This window comes from Haliotis cracherodii, unplaced genomic scaffold, assembly GCF_022045235.1.
Source record: "Haliotis cracherodii isolate W230 unplaced genomic scaffold, xgHalCrac1.p SCAF_20, whole genome shotgun sequence".
Taxonomy (NCBI): domain Eukaryota; kingdom Metazoa; phylum Mollusca; class Gastropoda; order Lepetellida; family Haliotidae; genus Haliotis; species Haliotis cracherodii.
The window spans coordinates 3,733,662-3,751,473 of record NW_027266276.1 but is presented as its reverse complement, the minus strand read 5'-3'; the positions used below and the strand labels follow the sequence as shown (position 1 = coordinate 3,751,473).

The 17,812-nt window shown below is 44.3% G+C and overlaps 1 protein-coding gene across 1 annotated transcript in view; it reads left to right on the top strand.

The window, feature by feature from the left end:
* The window catches only part of LOC139470294 (telomerase reverse transcriptase-like), a 72,040-nt gene that overhangs the window by 25,077 nt on the left and 29,151 nt on the right, over positions 1–17,812 (top strand). Inside the window, exons 2-12 of the mRNA XM_071252654.1 lie at positions 7,429–7,538; positions 9,212–9,329; positions 10,310–10,360; positions 10,934–11,046; positions 11,942–12,027; positions 12,876–12,992; positions 13,439–13,613; positions 14,816–14,886; positions 15,796–15,970; positions 17,166–17,281; positions 17,640–17,740. Coding sequence (XP_071108755.1) covers positions 7,429–7,538; positions 9,212–9,329; positions 10,310–10,360; positions 10,934–11,046; positions 11,942–12,027; positions 12,876–12,992; positions 13,439–13,613; positions 14,816–14,886; positions 15,796–15,970; positions 17,166–17,281; positions 17,640–17,740 — 1,233 coding nt within the window. The remainder of the gene's footprint in view (positions 1–7,428; positions 7,539–9,211; positions 9,330–10,309; positions 10,361–10,933; positions 11,047–11,941; positions 12,028–12,875; positions 12,993–13,438; positions 13,614–14,815; positions 14,887–15,795; positions 15,971–17,165; positions 17,282–17,639; positions 17,741–17,812) is intronic.

The following is a 17,812-nucleotide window of genomic DNA, read 5'->3' as shown; positions in this document are numbered from 1 at the left end:
ATCAGTCCGGACTAGTACAAGCAGCCACCCAAACACACACACGTACATGCACGTCGCTATATCAGTGCAATAATCTTGGACGCGACGTTAAACCCCATTCCACCACCACATCCAACACACAACCTCAACCATCACCAACACTCTCCCATCCAACACATGTCCTAAACCATCACCAACCCTCTCACATCCAACAAACGTCCTCAACCATCACCAACCCTCTCACATCCAACAAACGTCCTCAACCATCACCAACCCTCTCACATCCAGCAAACGTCCTCAACCATCACCAACCCTCTCACATCCAACACACATCCTCAACCATCACCAACCCTCTCACATCCAACACACGTCATCTACCATCACTAACCCTCTCACATCCAACACATGTCCTCAACCATCACCAATTGCAACCCTCTCACATAAACACATGTCCTCAACCATCACCAACCCTCTCACATCCAACACACATCCTCAACCATCACCAACCCTCTCACATCCAACAAACGTCCGTACCAGCTTAGCGAAAAGAGGGGCATATCCTGTAAACACCATTTCCCCTTCAACGGAAACAAAGCCACCATTTTCCTGCACCATCTTGTACAGCCAAGGCTTACTTTCTCTCCCACAGGAGACAAATTATAAAGATCCCTTGCTATTTCACCCATCATTGCTCTCCTGTTGTCCTAAGACTCTTTAATATCTTTTACTGGGAGAGTAGCAATGGCATGTGTGTTTTTAAGAATAGGTGGGAATGTCCCAACCACTGATCCAGTTGCCAGTTTCATTCCTGTGTTGGACGGGTTTGACAAATGAAGACAATCTTTATTCTTCTGAAGCTCAATCGCCAACACACGTCCTCAACCATCACCAACCCTCTCACATCCAACACTAATCCTCAACCATCACCAACCCTCTCACATCCAACACTCGTCATCTACCATCACCAACACTCTCACATCCATCATTCGTCCTCTACCATCACCAATCCTCTCACATCCAACACACGTCATCTACCATCACCAACCTTCTCACATCCAACACTCGTCCTCAACCATCACCAACCCTCTCACATCCAACACTCGTCATCTACCATCACCAACACTCTCACATCCAACACTCGTCCTCTACCATCACCAACCCTCTCACATCCAACACTCGTCCTAAACCATCACCAACCCTCTCACAACCAACACATGTCTTCTACAATCACCAACACTCTCACATCCAACACTCGTCCTAAACCATCACCAACACTTTCACATCCAACACTCGTCATCTACCATCACCAACCCTCTCACATCCAACACTCGTCATCTACCATCACCAACCCTCTCACATCCAACACATGTCCTCTACAATCATCAACACTCTCACATCCAACACACGTCATCTACTATCACCAACCCTCTCACATCCAACACACGTTATCTACCATCACCAACACTCTCACATCCAACACAAGTCCTCTACCATCACCAACACTCTCACATCCAACACAAGTCCTCTACCATCACCAACCCTCTCACATCCAACACACGTCCTCTACCATCACCAACCCTCTCACATCCAACACAAGTCCTCTACCATCACCAACCCTCTCACATCCAACACATGTCCTCTACCATCACCAACCCTCTCACATCCAACACTCGTCCTCTACCATCACCAACCCTCTCACATCCAACAATCTTCCTAAACCATCACCAACCCTCTCACATCCAACACTCTTCCTCTACCATCACCAACCCTCTCACATCCAACACTCGTCCTCTACCATCACCAACCCTCTCACATCCAACACTCGTCCTCTACCATCACCAACCCTCTCACATCCAACAATCTTCCTCTACCATCACCAACTCTCTCACATCCAACACTTGTCTTAAAGCATCACCAACCCTCTCACATCCAACACACGTCCTCTACCATCATTAACCCTCTCACATCCAGCACTCGTTCAGTGATGCCTGTCAAGCCTTGTTGCACTGAGACAGTACCTTGAATCCCATTCATGCTTTGACACTTCGAAAGTGTCCATGTGTATTTTAACACAGTGTTGCCATACAAGAAAGTTCTTGAAAGTTTTCATGTATGAATTAAACAGAATTTCACATGGTGTTGTTATACGTGTATGTTTGTATGCAAAGAACTAACACAAAAACATTTGAGGTGTTTTACTCAAAGACCTAACCAAATCTCGACTATTTGACAGGCCAAGATTAGTTATATTGACTGGTGTTATATTGACTGGCATTATATTGACTGGCGTTATTCTGACTTGCGTTATATTGACTGGCGTTATACTGACTGGCATTATATTGACTGGCGTTATATTGACTGGCTTTATACTGACTGGCGTTATACTGACTGGCGTTCTACTAACTGGCGTTCTACTGACGGGCGTTAACCTGCTTGGCATTAAATTGACTGGAGTTATATTGACTGGCGTTATACTGACTGGTGTTATATTTTCTGGCATGAAACTGACTGGCATTATATTGACTGGTGTTATACTGACTGGCGTTATACTGACTGGCGTTATATTGACTGGCGTTATACTGACTGGTGTTATATTTTCTGGCATGAAACTGACTGGCATTATATTGACTGGTGCTATACTGACTGGCGTTATACTGACTGGCGTTATATTGACTGGCGTTATACTGACTGGTGTTATACTGACTGGCGTTACATTGACTGGCATTATACTGACTGGCGTTATATGGACTGGCATTATACTGACTGGCATTATATGGACTGGCGTTATATGGACTGGCGTTATACTGACTGGCATTATATTGACTGGCATTATACTGACTGGTGTTATGCTGACTGATATACCGGTACATTCTCTTGTTTGAGTGGGCCAAAAAAGGGATCATGAGTCTGTATGTCCTTATGTCTGGAAATGTCAATTTGACAAAATCGTACAAACTGTTTGCAATCTGAGCACGCCTCTATTGTAGTTGTAGATACAGGTCAGGTGGGAGACTCTTATATGCAGAGTAAGCATGACAGCTCAATATTCCTGCTGACAGGGAGTGGAGTTGGACAGGTGTGTGATATGCATATAGTGTACATTTAACAGTATATCAAAACTGTATCACTCAACTGTGCAAATTAAAGCTGATCTGAGTGTAATCAAACTGGACAACTTATAAATATGAACACACAATGCCATTTAGAAAAATGTCAAATGTAACAAATGTTATGTTTGGGATAACACCAGCGGTAGAAATTGGCACTAGTCCTGTAGTCCTTGACAAACTGACCAATAGTTAAGGTATCATAAGGACTAGTAGAAATTTGCCATTTTTAAGGGTTTTGCTACATGTTATCATTATAACGACTAGTGGCGCATTTGGGCAGTTGTTAATTGGAAAATGCTATATACAATTTATTTAATTTAATCAATTTGAAAAAGGGAATGTGCGTATGACAAAGGTGTGTCAGTGGAAGGGGTTATTTATATTTGAATCCCTCTACAGACGTTAACAGGGACAATAATGTCCCTTTGTCTTTTTGGACAATAAAATATGTGTAACACTAGCGGTGTCACGATAAATCGAATTATCGGTTTTGGTTTTGGTTTGGTTTGTTGTTTGACGCCGCACTCAGCAATATTCCAGCTATATGACGGCGGTCTGTAAAAAATCGAGTCTGGACCAGACAATCAAGTGATTTACATCATGAACATCGATCCACGCAATTGGAATCGATGACATGCATCAACCAAGTCAGCGAACCTGACCACCCGATCCCGTTAGTCGTCTTTTACAACAAGCATGGGTTCGAAATATTGATATATTGCTATTGGTAAGCACTTAAAGTCAATTAAATCAATAGGTCAGTTTCCGATCAATAGTGTCGATTTCAGTTGGGGATATTGATAGTTTTACAGTTTCAATAAAATACATGCAATGCTATTCAAAGTTGTTTTTCTTTTGATCATTAGTGGCAGTAATTATACATGGTAATGTGGAGGTTTCATTTTCTTAAATTATTAGGGTAAAGAAAAAACAAAACAGTCATATGAGGGGTGTTCATTAAAGATTTCCCCTGACCCACTACCGATGGACCTAGTGGAATGAAACTTGGCATTACAGGTATCACAGTCCGTTTGACTCCAAATGAGAACGATGAATTGCAAAATAACTCGAAATCCAGAAAAGTGTATGAAACATCAATACGGTACTTGACCATGAATACCCTGTCCCCAACAAAATCTGAATTTTGTTTAATTTAAGACCCATGGCGGATGAAGTTCTTTAAGAAACTATCATGTAATTTTGTATAGAAATGAGTACATGACACATAGGGGGACAAACCATGGAAGGAACAGCGCAAGCATGGTCTGCACGTGCTACACAGTGACCGTGTTCCTTCAATGACAAGATGTGCTACTCAGCAGATATTAAACAGTTGATGTTGAGTGTGTATGATTTCTTAAGAAGTGAAGCAGAAAGAGCCAAGCCTTTTTATGCAAATAATAAATTCTTGAAACGAGCTTCCAAAGCTCTTGGTATGTCCCCTCAGAAACTGAAAAATGTTGTTAGTTGACGAGATACAAATAGTCAGGCCAAGGAGGTAGGGAACATGTCAAAACCACGCAAGGTTGATAAATTAGACAGTTTTCAGAGGGATCAAGTCTGACGTGCAATTGTTAAACTTGCACTCAGAAAATAAGTACCTGTCCCTAAGAATTTTGAAAAAACACCTTGAAACTGACCATGATTTACGTGTTACAAAGTACAAACTATGGCAGCTGTTGCATACATTTGGTTAAAAATACAAAAAGATAACTGGAGATAATAGGGCTGTGTTGTGTGAACGGTCTGCCATTGTTCGTCTCCGAAATCATTACCTTCGTACCATCAAGCAGAAACGTGAAGAAGGATATGAGCCCGTCTTCTTAGATGAGACATGGGTAAATGCATCACACACAGCCAGCAGTCAATGGGTACCCAGTGGTGACTGTAAGGAGTCTGGTAGAAAGTTATCAATGGGAAATGATGAAAGACTCATAGTTCTCCATGCTGGTTCTGCTAGTCAGGGTTTTCTCCCAGACTGTGACCTCGTCTTTAGAGACAAGGCTAAAGACAGCAGGGACTACCACACAGAAATGAACAGCAATGCATTTCTGGAGTGGGTGAAAGATAAATAAGTCCCTGTTTTGCCTACCAAGTCTCTCATTGTCATGGACAATGCACCGTATCATAGTGTGCAGGATCCAGAAAGCAAGACTCCAACCTCTAATAACCATAAAGGAGACATGGTTACTTGGCTGCAACGGAGGAACATTACCTTTCCTTCTCGAGCGACGAAACCACAGCTCTATGAAATCATCAAAACTATGAAACCTGACCCCGTGTATAAAGTTGACAGTTACATCAAGGGTCAGGGTCACGCTGTCTTATGACTGCCACCTTATCACTGCGACCTGAATCCAATCGAGTTGGAATGGGGCATCATCAAGGGTGACGTTGAACGATCGAACACAACGTTCAAATTACGAGACGTTGAACAACGCGTAAAGGATTCCCTTGGTCGGGTAACAGTAGAAACATGGAGGCGTTGTTTGGCCACAGTCGTTGACGAGATAGAGCCACGTTATTGTCACGAGAAGGACTACAGCCAGCAACAGTCCAACCAATAATAGTTGCAGTCGGTTCAGGCACCAGCAGTTCCGAAGACGAGATCTATGGCATGAGCGAGTCAGATTGTGACTGAAATTATCATGAGACGGCCCCTCTAACGCTCTGTCATTTCCCCTACCACAGAACGTGCAGTGCATGCTTGCTTGCGCTGTGCCTTCCACGGTTTGTCACCCCTACGTGTCATGTACACATTTCTATACAAAATTACATGATAGTTTCTTAAAGAACTTCATCCGTCATGGGTCTTAAATTAAACAAAATTCTGATTTTGTTGGGTACAGGGACACAGGGAAGGTTGGGGGTTCAATCCTAAATACTAAAATATGTTAAAATATGTTAAAATATGGTACTTGTTGATACCGTGCCTGGCGCTCGGCATTAAGGGGATAAAACAAGGACTGGTCAGCTTGCAATTCGATTGTATTTACCATATCATTGAGTCATCCGATTGAGGATTAACTGCCCTTGATGCTTAACAACCAGTCTTTCTTAAAGTAATATGGCGGAGTGTGACAGTCAAGTGGAGTTTTTGACAAACTTGGGTGGAAAATCGAGTGTTTGGAAGTCTTTTGGTTATCACATTCAAAGGAAACTTCAGTTCTGGGGTTTAATTTCAACTCTAAAATCCATCAAAAATGATACACTGAAAACTATCGATATTTAATGCAATAGTTGCTTGCAATATCAATACTGTAAACAGGGAAATTTTTGCGACCGTTTTATTATTGCGAGTTTTGCGAACAAGACTCAATCGCAAAAATCAAAAACACAAAAATAAGTATAAATAATACATATAATTACATACTTTATTCATTGCAACACGTCATCAAATGTTGAAATCATCAACCAGAACCACAAGTTACTCAATAAGTTAAAAACACAAATGAATGCAGAATGGTCACACAATACATCACAAATGACAGTGTAAACAGACCAGTCAGTGTCACTGTTACCTCACAGTAATCCTGCCTTCTTCCAACCTCGCTTGATTGCGTCAGTGACCTTTGCAATTTTGTCCACAATTTTGTTTGCATTCAAACACACAGTCATGACACAGTTGAGTCAATTATCGTATTTGATAATTCGTCGCAATCCCTTCCGGTCAACTTTCCGGCCAACTCAGATTAAGTAGCTTCGGAGAGAAGCTGTCCATTGTTTGGTAATCGAGAGGTCATCTCAACACGGCAACTGGCAAAAATATCTCGTCGCAGTTTTGTCTTTGGTGTGGTATTCGCAATATTTTAACGGCGCAGAAATAAAGCTGTTTACAGTAGTTATCGCAATAGTTTCTTTCAATATGAATAGTTATCGCAATAGTGATTTCCAGACCAATAGTCACCCCTAATGAGGACACAGCTGACGTTTCTCCAACAACACATCTCACAGCTCAGCAATGGCACAAGTTTGCACCATGTTGTGTCGTGATAAGAAGTTATTTGCATAAATAATAATGTTTATGATATCAGTATACTTATTCTAATAAAACAGCTCTAAGGCCCCCCTGACCTTCCTCCATCTTAAGATTGGCAGCCTACAGAAGAGAGGAACAACTGGGCCAGGGGAGGTAACTGTAATCGGAGACCTTGTGTAGAGCTACCCCTAGTGAAGATGTTTTTGGCACTGTGTTAAAAGATCGTTGTGAAGGAGATTCACTAATTTGTGCAGTTTTGTGTTGTCAGATTAATGTGAGAATTGTATGATGTACCCTCACACTGAGGTTACTGTGACGATGTTGAGAGTTTCGGGTGGCTAGTAGATGATGATGTTGCAGGTGTGGCGGATATTCGAGCATCTGTATCATGGAGTGACCAGCCTCCACACCTGGATCAGTAAGATGGACATAGACGGACTGGTGCTGGTCCACGATGGCGACCCCCTGGGGTGAGTGTGTTTGACCATCTGGGTCAGTAGGGTGGACAAAGACAGCTTGGTGCTGGTCCATGAACGCGACCCCTCGGGGTGAGTGTGTTTGACCATCTGGGTCAGTAAGATTGACATAGACGGACTGGTGCTGGTCCACGATGGCGACCCCCTGGGGTGAGTGTGTTTGACCATCTGGGTCAGTAGGGTGGACAAAGACAGCTTGGTGCTGGTCCATGATCGCGACCCCTCGGGGTGAGTGTGTTTGACCATCTGAGTCAGTAGGATGGACAAAGATGGACTGGTGCTGGTCCACAATGGCGACCTCCCGGGGTGAGTGTGTTTGACCATCTTGGTCAGTAAGATTGACATAGATGGACTGGTGCTGGTCCACAATGGCGACCCCCCGGAGTGAGTGTGTTTGACCATCTTGGTCAGTAAGATTGACATAGATGGACTGGTGCTGGTCCATGAACGCGACCCCTCGGGGTGAGTGTGTTTGACCATCTGGGTCAGTAAGATTGACATAGACGGACTGGTGCTGGTCCACGATGGCGACCCCCTGGGGTGAGTGTGTTTGACCATCTTGGTCAGTAGGGTGGACAAAGACAGCTTGGTGCTGGTCCATGATCGCGACCCCTCGGGGTGAGTGTGTTTGACCATCTGAGTCAGTAGGATGGACAAAGATGGACTGGTGCTGGTCCACAATGGCGACCTCCCGGGGTGAGTGTGTTTGACCATCTTGGTCAGTAAGATTGACATAGATGGACTGGTGCTGGTCCACGATGGCGAACCCCAGGGTGAGTGTGTTTGACCATCTTGGTCAGTAAGATTGACATAGACGGACTGGTGCTGGTCCACGATGGCGACCCCCCAGGGTGAGTGTGTTTGACCTTCTTGGTGAGTAAAATTGACATAGACGGACTGGTGCTGGTCCACAATGGCTACCCCCCGGGGTGAGTGTGTTTGACCATCTTGGTCAGTAAGATTGACATAGACGGACTGGTGCTGGTCCACAATGGCGACCCCCCAGGGTGAGTGTGTTTGACCATCTGGGTCAGTAGGATGGACAAAGACGGACTGGTGCTGGTCCACAATGGCTACCCCCCGGGGTGAGTGTGTTTGACCATCTTGGTCAGTAAGATTGACATAGACGGACTGGTGCTGGTCCACGATGGCGACCCACCGGGGTGAGTGTGTTTGACCATCTGGGTCAGTAGGATGGACATAGACTGGTGCTGGTCCATGATCGCGACCCTTCAAGGAGAGTGTGTTTGACCATCTGGGTCAGTAGAGTGGACAAAGACAGACTGGTGCTGGTCCATGATCGCGACCCCTCGGGGTGAGTGTGTTTGACCATCTGGGTCAGTAGGATGGACATAGATGGACTGGCGCTGGTCCACGATGGCGACCCCCCAGGGTGAGTGTGTTTGACCATCTTGGTCAGTAAGATTGACAAAGACGGACTGGTGCTGGTCCACGATGGGGCTATCCCTGGTTAGGATGTTTGATAAGCTGTGTCAAAAGGATTGACATAGATGGCTTGGTGTCTTTCCACGATGGTGACCATGAAGGTAAATGTGTTTGACTAGCTCCACATCTGGGTCAGTAGGTTGGACAAAGATGAATTTGTAAAGTATGAGGAGTGCAAGGTTGGAGCAAGTGGTGGCAGTGAGTGTTTACTCCTATTTCAGATATGTGAACTTTCTACACAACACCCTGGTGGCGGAGATGGAGAGTCAGGGGGGACAACTCCCCACCAGCCTCAGTCAAGTCTCGCACCAGCGTGAGGTCATCCTCAGGGTCATCGAGGTCAGTTTTACCAAGTAAAGTTGTTATGACTGATTCTAATCAGTGATTAATCTGCAATAATTGATTAATTGTAAGACTAGATGAATTTTTTTTTTGTATATGAATTTGAATGACCAGAACAAAAGACCACAATCAGAATGTAAGAATAGTAAACTACTTTTCTTGGACCTACTGGTCCATCTTTGAGCAATTACAACCATGAATACATACAACTTCAAAAATCTAACAAAGAGTGACAGTTAATGTTTTAGATTATTCTTGATCAGTATGTATTAATTTATAGTGCCTAATGATTTGCAGCCATGTTTGTTTACAAAAGAAATTAGTTTATCGAGCAAGGAACATCGCTTTGATGTATGGGTTCGGTTCAAGGTGACCCATGAAGATCCAGGGTAGAATAGGTCGTCAGCACCCCATGCTTGCTGTAAAAGGCAACTATGCTTGTCAGAAGAGGCGACTTATCTGATCAGGTGGTGAGTCACACTGATTGGTTGATGCATATCATCGTATCCCAATTGTGTGGATCGATGCTCATGATGTTAATCACTGGATTGTCTGGCCCAGATGTGATTATTTACAGACCGCTGTCATATAGCTGGAATATTGCTGAGTGCGGCGTTATACAAAAAACAAAACAAAATCTGTTCAAGGTAATAATTAGTTGCATAGTTTTCAGATCAGAACGTAAAGTTTATTTAAGGGTCCATTCTGTGATAAACTGTTTGGGTATTCCAGGTTGGAATTGGTGCCTAGCAACCTGTGCTGGTCGTAAGATGTGTCTTAATGGATCGAGTAGTCAGATTCGGTGACTTGGCTGATTGTGTGTCATTGTACCCCGACAGCGTGGATTGTTGCTCATGATATCAATCACTGGAATGTCTTGTGCAGATTCAATTATTTACATGCTGCCAAACTATAGCTGGAATATTGCGGGGAGTGGCGTTAAACAACAAACACACTCACATATATTCTGGTTGCAGAGGCTGAGACGAAAGAATGTAAACAACGTTCTTACACTTGGATTTGGAGCTGTAAGTAGTTTATTTAGCTCACTTTACTTGGGCTGTTATTGCTACGTTTGTCCTTGTCATCATGGCAACAGATGATGCCCCTAAATCAGTTAAGATTTGGTATTTACTTCAAATGAGTGGGGGGCACGAGAGGCCCAGTCTAGGGCGCCACAATTCGCATGTTTCTAGGTTTGTCAGCACCATACCCATGATCGTGGGTTTCACTTAAGTGGTAAACATCTCATACCTGCATCGCTTAGGGCTTTCCTTCCACATTAAGCTGACATGCCACTGGAATACTGCTAAAAGCGTCGTTTAACCCAACTCACTCACTCACTGAAATGAGTGAGTAAGGGACAGACCATTGGATATCTGAGTAAATTCGCCCAGATTTCCAAATTTCCAGTTTGTGAATCGATGTTATAAAGGAGCACTGTCCTTTGTATATGTGTAAAGTTCCCTTTATGTGATTGTCTGATTTCAGATTAACAAGAGCCAGACTAATGTGGTTTTACTGTATAACTGTGACTGACGCACAATTGTCACATCTGGGATTAACAAGCGCCAAACGTACAAGGTTTCTCTGTATTGCAGATGTCTGACAACCCGAAGGCACACATCAGTCACATGCCCAGTTTGGAGTACAGGTTCCCGAACAGTGCATTCAACCGACTCCAGTACAGCCCCTGGAAGACACTGCTGTCTAGGTCCGTGAACACAGTACCAGGGTCAAAATAGATCCAGTAGCCCCTAGAAGACACTGCTGCTAGGTCCGTGAACACAGTACCAGGGTCAAAATAGATCCAGTAGCCCCTAGAAGACACTGCTGCTAGGTCCGTGAACACAGTACCAGGGTCGAAATAGATCCAGTAGCCCCTAGAAGACACTGCTGTCTAGGTCCGTGAACACAGTACCAGGGTTAGAGTAGATCCGTGAACACAGTACCAGGGTTAGAGTAGGTCCATGAACACAGTACCAGGGTTAGAGTAGGTCTGCGAACATGGTACCAGGGTTAGAGTAGATCCGTGAACACAGTACCAGGGTTAGAGTAGGTCCGTGAACACAGTACCAGGGTTAGAGTAGGTCAGTGAACACAGTACCAGGGTTAGAGTAGGTCCTTGAACACAGTACCAGGCTTAGAGTAGGTCCAGTAGCCCCTAGAAGACTCTGCAGCTAGGTCCGTGAACACAGTACCAGGGTCAGAATTGGTCCAGTAGCCCCTAGAAGACACTGCTGCTAGGTCCGTGAACACAGTACCAGGGTTAGAGTAGGTCCATGAACACAGTACCAGGGTGAGAGTAGGTCCGTGAACACAGTACCAAGGTTAGAGTAGGTCCGTGAACACAGTACCAGGGTTAGAGTAGGTCCGTGAACACAGAACCAGGGTTAGAGTAGGTCCGTGAACACGGTACCAGGGTTAGAGTAGGTCCAGTAGCCCCTGGAAGACAGGCTGGTGCTAAGATGATTGTACCTCACATACCTCAACAGATTTCCAACAGTTGAAACGCTAAGACTGCTTTATGAAATGAGGCCTGTCCCTCTTGACTACATCAACCACTGACTAGCAGGTTGTGGTGGCTTTAAGATGACTGTGTGTTGCAGGATCGGAGACCAGCTGATGTCACTGCTCCTGGAGCGTACCAGTGTGTTCTACCTTGTCCCACCCTCCAACTACGTCCAGCTGACAGGTGCTTGCCGTGATTTCTACCCAGTTTAATCCCAGGGACTGGACTGTGGTCACTACACATCCTGGGATGACAGTGACACTAACACTAGATCTGGTCTGTTGGCCAAGTCCAGAAAATATCCTCAGGACTCAGTTGAATTACTTAATTTGTGGACTGGTGTTGGGTTGTTTTTAGGTTATTCTCCCTGATGGTTTGTACCCTGTCAACTGGTTTGCTTGCTCTGAATCTCGTAAATCCTGTCTCATCATGGTGACTATATGTTGGCAATGTGTTACATACGTTAGGAATAAATGACAAGTAGGTGTTGTTTCTCGTACAATAAAACATTGCAGGGAGGGTCAACCATTGTGGGCCCAGACCCGAGTTAATTATTCTCCCTACAGTGTTTTATTGTATGATAATCAACAACCGGGGTTGTTTATTTCTAATATGAGATATCAACATTATGTACAGGCTCTTAAAGGGTGTTGATAAAATGTACAAACTTTAAAAATATTAACCCAAATTTTAATAATGATGACTCCCTCAATAGAATCAAACCTCAGAAATGTCTATTTTACGAACAGGTGGGTTAAGTTTAGTATTTCCCGCATATTCTCACAATCCTCAGAATTAGTCCTCTAAACCTCACACTTGTCCTAAGAGACGACACAGGTTTTCACAAAGCATGACCTGGCTGATTGTGTGTAATCGTACCCATAGCCTGGATCGTTCATGCTATCAACCACTGGTGACGATACACTTGATGTCGCTCAATTTCTGCTGCTTATGGTGTATTACGTTATTAATATATTCACCATTTGTCGAAATTTTGAAAACTTAAGGACCCAAGTTTCTGTCTGTCCTAGGTGTGCCTGTGTACGAGCTGTGGCCCTGTGACAGCGGGAAGTCTTTGATTATTAAACCAGTCTGCCGGAAGAACAAAGTTACAAAGAATCATCACTTTCCAAAGAAAACAAAATCAGGTAAAACCATAATTCAGACATGCCTTAAGACTTCAAGGGACTGCGTTCGCTTGTCATGCCGAAGACCAGGGTTCGATTCCCCACATGGGTACAATGTGTGAAGCCCATTTCTGGTGCCCCCGCTGTGATATTGCTGGAATATTGCTAAAAGCGTTATAGAACCATACTCACTCACTAAAGGAGCTGTTAGGTGGCCCATTGGGTAAAGCTAAGACCAGGGTTTGATTTCCCACATGTTCTGCCCATTCTTTCCAAATAATATGTTATTCTCAACTTGTGACCTGACACAGTTTGTACTGTCACGCCTGGCTGGGTATCTGTCTTGTTCATCCACCCAGTGAGACACACGTCATTTGACAAAATCAGCAGAATACTTCCTACGAATATTTAACAGTAGTAATCTCACATTGTTTTCTTACCATTGAGCCTAACTAATCACGTTGAAGAAATTACAGATTTGGGAACTCCCAAGAAGCGTCATGTCCCGACCACACCTGTTGTAAAGACACAGACTGGGTTGAAGAGAAAGAGAGACAAGGAAAACGAGGGAAGTAATGATGGGAAGAAGGCCCGACGGAGAGGTGAAAACGCGGGGGGATCAAAGACGTTCAACCCCTTTGAGTGAGTCTCAGGTTCCCTGGCTTGGTTGGCAGGCTTCTACGTTTGGGTAGCAAATAAGAAGACAAATGGAGAATCTCACCTGAGTGTCTTCCGAGACAAATAAGGGTGGCCCAGTCGTCTAAGGCACCGCGATTCGCTGTGGAGAGTTATGTTTCTAGGTTTGTCAGCACCATACCCGTGCTGTTGGGTTTCACCGAAGTGGTGAACGTCTGGGACCAACATCACTTCGGGCTTTTCTCCCACATTAAGCTGACACGCCGTGATATAACTGGAATACTGTTAAAAGCGGCGTTAAACCCAACTCACTCACTAACTCCGAGACAAATATGTCAAGATGAGTTGATAAAAGTTGAAAATATCCATGTCTTGACAAGGAAATTTGATGTTTATCAGCGAGTCTTGATATATTTCATCTCAGAAGAAGCTCAGGTGAGATTCCATTTATCCTCCAAAATCAGCCTCCCAACTTTTTAAGTTTGTGAACATTAATAACGAGTTTCTTGAGTTTGAAACCTACTGCTAACAAGCAGTGGCAGAGATGTTGATGTCATGGTAACCAGTGATGTCACAATGGCCTGCAAATCATTGTGATGCAGTTTCATTGTAGCGATATCTCCTAGGAGAAAGCTCTTGATCTCACCCAAGTGACATATCCTGTGGAAGCAAGTTTTGAATGATAAATAAGCTTGTCAATATTGATCTACAAGCTCTAGGTATGACAGTTCTGATCTGAAATTTGAATTGTTGAATTTGGCTTGTTCTAATGGCAGTATCTAATAAATTTCAACATTTTGTTTTATGATAAGCAGTAAGGTAACACTAATCTGAGTAGTTTCAAGTCCGGGTTATTCCAAGAAATCATAAATATTTCTTTTTGAAAAATATAACATAATTACAATATGAATCGATACGTTATGTGATACATTGATAATCAATGATACTCACTTATTTACTCTCCAGGATTGGATGGTCAGACTCGCTGACTTGGTTGATGCATGTCATCGTATCCCAATTGCGTGGATCGATGCTCATGATGTCAATCACTGGATTGTCTTGTCCAGACGGCCGTCATATAGCTGTAATATTGCTGAGTGTGGCATTAAACCATACTCACTCACTCACTCACTCACTCACTCACTCACTCACTCACTCACTCACTCACTCACATTGGTTAGTAGTGTCTTCAAATGATTGTGTTTCAGTTTCCACATGACGACCCCTCGCCATATCATGATGTACAGTAAAGATCTACGAGAACATCTTCCCAAGTCTTGTAAGCTAAAACTCATGTCCTGATTGGTCAGATGTATTGTGGTCAGTGGTCTGCTGCCACCATTCCTACTTTCTCCGTACATGCATGGATGCCCAAGGGTCACAGTTGGAATCAGTTGTAAAGCATCGTCAGTACTTCAGGAGTTTGTGTCCACTTCATTCCTCCACCACCCATGAATACTTACATAGAAGTTCCTGCTTACTTCATAAATATAAGGGGCGCTCAGGTAGCCTAGTGGTTAAAGCGTTCGCTCCTCACGCTGAAGACCTGGGTTCGATTCCCCACATTAGTACAATGTGTGAAGCCCATTTCTGGTGTCCCCTGCCATGATATTGCTGGAATATTGCTAAAAGCGGCCTAAAACCATACTCATTCATTCATTCATTCATAAATTTGATACGTTATCAATGTTACCTGGGACAGGTAACGCAGGTCGGATGGGTCCTGAGTAGGACCCAGGTACCCACAGGACTACCCGGACCCGTGGTTAGTCACGGATTTTGTTTAATGACAAAAATTCACTGTAACTCAGTGATTACACTACAAGTCGCTAATGTTCACATTTCTTTCTGGCGATGAACACATTCCTTTTGACTTGTACATGTTTGATTAAAGATAAAACTTCAGTCACCTTCAGTGTACACATGATCTGATCGTTTGATACATGTATCTGAATAGTTTTTGCCAGGGCTGCAGTAAAATTATTCCCGAAAAGACAAAAAAAATCCCAAATCTTGACACCTAAAACGGGTACCTGGGTAGGGTCGGGTAATAGGGGGTAGGGTACCCGGGTAGTAAATTTGGACTCGTCACAGCCCAATTACAAATGTATTAAGTAAATCAAATTACGGTAATAGCGCCATGTTGTAACATTGAATGATGTGAGTGTAAGTGATGTACCTGCTGCAGTCTGTCTGAGTGGCCTGGAGCCGTCTGTGGAGGGGGGCACCTGCCTCAGTGACCAGATCCTCCATCACACCCGTGTCGTCCTGTGTGTCCCGGAGAGGACGGAGTTGGAGGACACAGCTGACACACACACAACACACATTGGTCCTCTGTGTCAGCAGATCATACAGAACCACAGGTAAGGGATTCTTTCATACACAGCTTTATGGATGGACCATTTATTATTTTGGGAGGTTGGGGATTTTGGTTAGCGACAATATTTGTTTGCTGCTGTCTGACGGTCGATTTTGTCTCTGAAAGGAGGAGCGAAAAAAATATTTTTGGACCAACAAGAAAGGACATCCACCAGCAAGGGTTGGGAAGCAGTTCATATTTCAGGGGTTGTTGGTGGTGGTCGTCCCGTGAGACCCGGCAGGACGAAGTCGGAGGACATCCCTGACACACACAGAACACAAATTGGTCCTCTGTGTCAGCAGAACCACAGGCAAGGGTTGGGAAGCAGTTCATATTTCAGGGGTTGTTGGTGGTGGTCGTCCCGTGAGACCTGGGAGGACGAAGTCGGAGGACATCCGTGACACACACACAACACAAATTGGTCCTCTGTGTCAGCAGAACCACAGGCAAGGGTTGGGGAGCAGTTCATATTTCAGGGGTTGTTGGTGGTGGTCGTCCCATGAGACCCGGGAGGACGAAGTCGGAGGACATCCCTGACACACACTCAGCACAAATTTATCCTCTGTGTGAGCAGATCATACAGAACTACAGAACCACAGGCGAGGGTTTGGGAGCAGTTTATATTTCAGGGTTGTGGTTAGCCAAGTTCTCAGAGCTTTAATTGTCCCTCTCCCCCATAGCTACCTACGCTGGTCGTACCAGGTAACATGACAGGTTGGGGGTTATTGTTCGCTGACCATGTTTGTTTGTTTGTTGTTGTTTAACGCCGCCAAAAAGCAGTATTCCAGCTATATGACGGCGGTCTGTAAATAATCGAGCCTGGACCAGACATTCCAGTGATTGACATCATGAGCATCGATCCACGCAATTGGGATCGATGACATGCATCAACCAAGTCTCGCTAGCGAGTCTGACCACCCGATCCAGTTAGTCGCCTTTTACGGCAAGCATTGGTAGCTGAAGACCTATTCTACCCCAGATCTTCATGGGTCTCGCTGACTTGGTTGCGTGTGTCACACTACCCCATGATACCCTGACCCTGTGGCTCATTGTTCATCACATCAATACCTGGATTATCTGGTTAAGACTTGACTATTTACAGACTGCCTCAAATAGCTTGATTGTTGCTTAATGTGACTTTAAACAACAAATATGTCTCCGCAATGATTAAAGACAATGACTGAATATTCTCGCTCCAGGAAATGTCGATACAGATCACTGCTCAACCACTACTGTAGAACAAAGTCACAAATGGTTAAAAGATCAAGGTCATCTGACAGAATACCAAGGTTGTCTGCTCCTGTCTTCAAGAGAGGTATGAATCTCAATTTGGAGAAATGGAGAAAATCGGAGCTAAGGTTTAATTTTTCTGTTTTTGAACTCAGATTGGCGAGGATGTTGTATGTGGTTTTAACTTTTGGTCCAGTTCTCACTCACCCAACCACAACCCTTCCACCCACCAACCACTCACTAAACCCGCTCATTCACTCACTCACTCACTCACTCACTCACTCACTCACTCACTCGCTCGCTCACACACTTACCAAAAAACTCACCCACTCACTCGCTTACACACTCACCAGAAAGCTCCCTCACCAAAAAGCTCGCTGACTCACTCACTCACTGACTAACTCACTCAGTGAAAAGCTCACTCACTCACTCACTCACTCCAGGTGCTGCAGGGACAAGGTCAGACGTCCCATCCCTGAAGAGGTCAGGCTGCAGGAAGCTGACCACAGGCCAACTGCTGGACGACTTCACCCCTCACAGACAGGTGACTCCCCCGGTGTTCCATTGTCTGTACCCAGTCGGTGCACATCTTGATTATCTTATTGTTATAGTGTTA